The sequence below is a fragment of the Capricornis sumatraensis genome, chromosome 4 (genome assembly GCF_032405125.1).
Source record: "Capricornis sumatraensis isolate serow.1 chromosome 4, serow.2, whole genome shotgun sequence".
Lineage (NCBI taxonomy): Eukaryota > Metazoa > Chordata > Mammalia > Artiodactyla > Bovidae > Capricornis > Capricornis sumatraensis.
Window position 1 is genome coordinate 143,454,597 of NC_091072.1, and position 6,282 is coordinate 143,460,878.

The window sequence follows — 6,282 nt, forward strand, 5'->3', positions numbered from 1 at the left end:
CAGGCAAGAATACTGGAGTGGGTTGCCATTTCCTTCTCCAGGGGATCTTCCCGACCCAGGGATGGAATGCGGGGTCTCCCGCATTGGAGGTAGACACTTTAACCTCTGAGCCACCAGTGATACAAAATTTACATATATATTTTCAAATACATGAAAATTATATGATTGATAAAACATAATTTGGAACATTTTAAAGATCCCAGAGGTAGGTAATACAATTTGTAACCATTCTAAGTAATATTGAATCTCCATTGCACAACACTTCTGCCCCAAGAAACATCTAAATAAGCTGTTGTTTACAGATATAACGAGACTTCTTTTCACAGTGTCCATCCAAAATGGTTCCTACTGGGATATACATCATGCAGTTCTTTGGATTTACAGATTTAGGGAAAGGAAATCTGCAATGAAGAAGAAAATTTTAATATACAAGAACAAGAAATGAAAACGTTCAAGGATGCTGTTCTTGCTAAATAACAGAATTAGGGAACATTTAAAAGCATTTGCATGAGATAGTACATCTTGAGTCATCATCTTCTCCATTCAAGTCATTTTTCACAATTTCAGAGTACAATGTTACCAAAACACAGTATGCTCAATAATCAATAGCATTGAGGTTGGGGATTTTTTTGCTTTGTTGTTGTTTTTAATGATTTTGATATGTGTTATTCTTTGTTTCTGTGTTATTTAAAGATGTATTAACTAAGTCTAGTCCAGGAAAAAATCAGATTATAAAATTTCTCAATGCATGATGCTGTTAAATCTCACATTTAAGAATGAAAATGAGATTTGAAGCTTATAAATATACAGGAAATAAACCCAGAATATTTGAAACATGGGCCAATGCTGAGAATATCAGTCTCCACCAGAATAAGAAAAATAGTGGACATACTGTTTTCTCTGGACTGCTTTCATACATGTGACAATCTGTACATATGCATACATATCCAAGTGCTTGTACCAAGGCAGGAAACAAAACCGTATGTCGAAAGCTCTTGAGCAAACATTTGGATGTTGTAGATGCAGTTAAAAATTTTATTATGTTGTATCTATTCTCTTTTTTATAGTTTCATGCCCCAAACAGGATATCTTAGTTATAATGGTCCTGGATATTCAAGACTCTGATCAGATCCAAGGATAAACTCAAAAAGAACAGGAAAAAAGGTTTTGGTACCAGAAACTTACAGATCTCGGGAGAGAGTAGAATTGTCCTCCCACAACCAGGCATGATGTTCTTCATTGTAAGAAAGCCCAATCCAGTAAAAATTGGTACTGAACTTCATAAAATCCTGCATGGAAACAGAGACCAACATATTAATCTATTTGAATCTACTGTAGGAATCATATATGTTTAAGGAGGCCAGTGTCCAAGCACCAGTTTTTCAATTATACACACTAAAATCATTGTTAACTTCTAATTTGGGAAAAAGAGTCAGTCACATGCTTATTATTTCTCATTCATCAAGCCCATTCATTTATGGAGAAAAAAAATGACAAAAATCTCACTTCTTGAAGGAATGAAAGATGTCATAAAGGGTGTGAGAGTTTTCATGGAACACTTCCTTCAGATGGGGTCAATAATCAAATCTGATCCCAAATCAACTGCATCTGGAGGCATAAATCTTTACCACAGTTTCTCCAGGAAGCTACAGAACTTCTTATTAAGAGTTGGATTATTATTTTATAATATTCTACATATTCATTTCACATTATACCCGAGTAATAGCAAATGTTGTATAATTACAAAATCAGTTATAAATTCACTTAAAGAACTAAAAGTTTAAAGTTGTTGGAATAAAAATAATGACCTATTATTTCTTCTTTATCTACTCTCTAAACAGTTTCTTATACTTTATCTGTCAGCACTCCTATAATGTAAACCTTAGAGAAAGTTTGGCTCTATTTTTGGATGGTTTTAAAGTATAGGAAATTAGTTCAAATATAATCATCCATTCACTATCTGATTAAAGACTTGAATCAAAGTATAGATAATATATTTTTCTGGGTCAAATAAAATGTAGAAAATATGAATCGAATACTTACCAGTTCATTTCTGGTTTGTATCTGAAGTAGACTGGAATTATGAGAAACACAAAAATCCCTACTGTCTTTCCATGTTTTTAATTCATTAGAAACAAAATAACAGTTGTGTTGGTAGCCAATCCACTTTTCTTGGCAAGAAAAGCACCCAGATTCTAAGAGAAAAAATAAAATATAACTTGATGACATTGGAGATCCAGTTTCTTTTCAGTGCTACTTTCTCATTCAAAAAGCATTTGTTATTTATTAATTGTGTCTACAAATATTCTTTGAGAATTTACTGCATACACTACACATCAGCAGATGTTTATCTGAACAACCCAGACATGACTCTTCTTCTTCATGGAGATTATATTCTAGAGATAGAGAATTGCTTACTTTTTAGTCTTTATGAACTATTTTTCATGCTCATCTGGGTAAGTATACACAAGAAATTCACTGTGTTCAAATATAGTATACCAGATCTGAGGTGATTAGAAGAACCCTTTTTAAGGCAGTGATCCAAAGTTGATTTCTTCTATGTAATTAATGTCAATGTATGCCAAAACCAATACAATATAGTAAAGTAAAATAAAGGAAAAATAAAAATTAAAAAAAAATTAAACTAGATGAAAGAAGTATTAAAAGGAAGAAAGAATTATAGCATATTTTCTGAGAGAAAAATTCTGCATATTTTATTTTCAAAATGATGATAAATAAAATGATTAGCTAGAAGTCTGACCACCCAATATATTAGTGATTGTGTCTTCAGTATCCTCAGTAATAAAAGTTCTATGACATAGCAAGCACTCAAATCTTTGTCAAATGAATAATTTTGAGGGTGTAGAGTAGAGTGGTGGTTAACAAGGACTGAGATATGAAGAAAATAGGGAGATGTTGGTCAAAATGTACACGGGAATTTCCTTGTCCAGTGGTTAAAAAAATGCTTTCACTGCTGAGTACCTGGGTCCAATCTGTGATCAGTTCAGTTCAGTTCAGTCTCTCAGTCGTGTCCGACTCTTTGCGACCCCATGAACTGCAGCGCTCCAGGCCCCCCTGTTCATCACCAACTCCGGGAGTTCACTCAAACTCGCGTCCATCGAGTCGGTGATGCCATCCAGCCATCTCATCCTCTGTCGTCCCCTTTTCCTCCTGCCCCCAATTCCTCCCATCATCAAAGTCTTTTCCAATGAGTCAACTCTTCGCATGAGGTGGTCAAAGTACTGGAGTTTCAGCTTTAGCATCATGCCTTCCAAAGAAATCCCAGGGCTGATCTCCTTCAGAATGGACTGGTTGGATCTCCTTGCAGTCCAAGGGACTCTCAAGAGTCTTCTCCAAAACCACAGTTCAAAAGCATCAATTCTTCAGTGCTCAGCTTTCTTCACAATCCAACTCTCACATGCATACATGACCACTGGAAAAACCATAGCCTTGACTAGATGGACCTTTGTTGGCAAAGTAATCTCTCTGCTTTTCAATATGCTATCTAGGTTGGTCATAACTTTCCTTCCAAGGAGTAAGTGTCTTTTAATTTCATGGCTGCAATCACCATCTGCAGTGATTTTGGAGCCCCAAAAAGTAAAGTCTGGCACTCTTTCCACTGTTTCCCCATCTATTTACCAGGAAGTGATGGGACCAAATGCCATGATCTTAGTTTTCTGAATGTTGAGCTTTAAGCCAACTTTTCACTCTCCTCTTTCACTTTCATCAAGAGGCTCTTTAGTTCTTCTTCACTTCTGCCATAAGGGTGGTGTCATCTGCATATCTGAGGTTATTGATATTTTTCCAAGCAATCTTGATTCCAGCTTGTGCTTCTCATGATGTATTCTCCATATAAGTTAAATAAGCAGGGTGACAATATACAGCCTTGACGTACTCCTTTTCCTATTTGGAACCCGTCTATTGTTCCATGTCCCATTCTAACTGTTGCTTCCTGATCTGCATACAGATTTCTCAGGAGGCAGGTCAGGTGGTCTGGTATTCCCATCTCGTTCAGAATTTTCCACAGTTTATTATGATCCACAGAGTCAAAGGCTTTGGCATAGTTAATAAACCAGAAATAGATGTTTTTCTGGAACTCTCTTGCTTTTTCCATGATCCAGCAGATGTTGGCAATTTGATCTCTGGTTCCTCCGCTTTTTCTAACACCAGCTTGAACATCAGGAAGTTCACGGTTTGTGATAGTGGAACTAAAATTCCAAAAGCTGTGAGGCAAGGCCAAAAACAATTTTTTAAAAAATATAGAAGTTTTCAGTTAGAAGATGAATTCATTCTGGGAATCTACTGTTCACCATTATAACTAGAGCTAACAGTATTTTGGTATAAATATTCGTGAATTGCTACAGAAGTAATTCTTAAATGTTTTTACCACAAACAGGAATGATAGTTTTGTGACATGATGGAGGTACTAGTTAGTGCTACAGTGGTAATAATATTATAATAATAAGTATATCAAATCAACACATTGCAGACATTAAGCTTACATAATATCATTTGTCAATTGTATCTCAATAAAGCCAGGAAAATGCTCAGGAAAAAAAAAAGATATGAATGAAGTGCTATATGAACAAAAAAGATAGTAAAACAACCTGGAGAGTGTTTGAAGGAAAAAACAACAACAACAACAGCTAGGTCTTTGAGCTGACTTTCACAGGTTAAGTGTTAAGTAGGGTTTAGAATTGCAAAAACCTCCATGCTGCTTTCTGAGCTATAGAAGAAGCAGAGGTAAAGGTAAAGAGACATAAATGTATGGGTTATAAACAAACACAATGAGGTAATTAGGATTGGCTATAATATTTAATGTTAATATAATGTATTTTTTATTTGCTACTTAAACATGAACACTTACATTGGAAAAATTTTTTCAGGGTAATATTTTCCTTATTATTTAAATATACAAATAATGTTTATTTGATGAAATCTAATAAATTCTTATATGAACAATGAAAGAAGACTATCCTACAACTAGCAGGCAAGCTTTTTTGACTATAATATTCCATCAAGCTTCTCTGTGAGAAAAACAGGAAACTGCTTATTTTACTCTTTATCAACAAGAAAGATTTCCAAAGTAGGAACCCTACCTTCCTGAAGATCTGTGGAAGGTCCAGGCTGAACACTTTGTTTAGTAAGTGCTGTAAGAAATGATTAGAAATTTAGTTTATCAGACACTGTTTTATGAAATAACAAAATGCTCCACATTAGAAAAATCAAACTTTTATTGTAAAATAGTTTCATCACAATTTTGATCTTTTTATATAGTCTTGACTAGAAAAACTTACAATTTTTTAACAGAACTCCCAAAGCAGCCATCAGCAAAAGGCATATTACTCCTAAGACCCCAGATATCAACCTCCATGCAGTGGTCTGAAAAGCTATAAAGAAAGATGGGATAATGATTTAAAGATCAAATACAGGAGTTCTTAAAGGCAGAAACCAGTGAGAGAATCCAAAAAGTTTTTTGGTTTAATAACCCAATCATTTTGCCAGTAAACTGTTTGAAAATGAAGACAGTCCACTGAAAACTCTACCCAATACCAACATTTCAATATGATGTACTTTGTTCTTCATTGAGATTATCAGTACTTTTTCTTCTTTATCAGTTCTGTCTCAGTACAATGTATTTACCATTTACTTTTTAACTTGAAAAGAAGCTTAGAGATCTGTAGTAAAAAGAGACAAACAGGCACTAAGTTCCATTTTATGGACTCAACTCTTTGCAACCCCACGGACTTTGGCTCACTAGTTTCCTCAGTCCATGGAATTATCCAGGTAAGAATACTGGAGTGGGTGCCATTCCCTTCTCCAGGAGATCTTCCCAACCCAGGGATTGAACATGGGTCTCCCTCATTGTAGGCAGACTCTTTACTGTCTGAGCCACCAGGAAAACCCTGATATATTGATAACAAACTTATTTTGGTAATAACAACATAAGCATCACAAGGTGGAGCACATGACTCCCATTAAGTAGGTAAGAAAACCTAGGATAATTTTCCTGGTAAATTTATATCTCAATCAGAATTTAGAGCTATCCTGGTCAAAACCCACTCTTTAAATCTGTTGAGAATACTTCACAATATCATCTCTAAGTGACAGAGTGAAGAATCAGAAAAATGAAATTTAAAAAATGCTATTATATGAGAAACCTAAAACTGTACACATTTTTTCTTAAATTTTTTCTTGCCCAAAATTAGCCATACTCATGAGATATATTTTTGGTTATTTTTATTTTTTCACGTTATGACTTGGGCTGCACATACCTGCCAT

General features: G+C 34.8%; 1 protein-coding gene across 1 annotated transcript; it reads right to left on the reverse strand.

Annotated features, from left to right (window-relative positions):
* Positions 1-280: 280 nt before the first annotated feature.
* Positions 281-6,282, reverse strand: LOC138078760 (natural killer cells antigen CD94-like). The gene is made up of 6 exons (XM_068971510.1): positions 6,276-6,282; positions 5,298-5,390; positions 5,100-5,150; positions 2,044-2,195; positions 1,186-1,289; positions 281-401 (listed from the first exon to the last, which is right to left on the reverse strand). Exons 1-6 carry the CDS (start codon positions 6,280-6,282, stop codon positions 281-283), a joined length of 528 nt encoding a protein of 175 aa, XP_068827611.1.

What these genes read in the sequence shown, in the direction of transcription:
- LOC138078760 (XM_068971510.1), bottom strand. An exon ending in TTCCACAGATCTTCAGGAAG is followed by an intron (nt 2,196 to 5,099) that starts GTAGGGTTCCTA and finishes TTTTTCTCTTAG; the next exon opens with AATCTGGGTGCTTTTCTTGC. An exon ending in TCTACTCTCTCCCGAGATCT is followed by an intron (nt 402 to 1,185) that starts GTAAGTTTCTGG and finishes TCTTCATTGCAG; the next exon opens with ATTTCCTTTCCCTAAATCTG.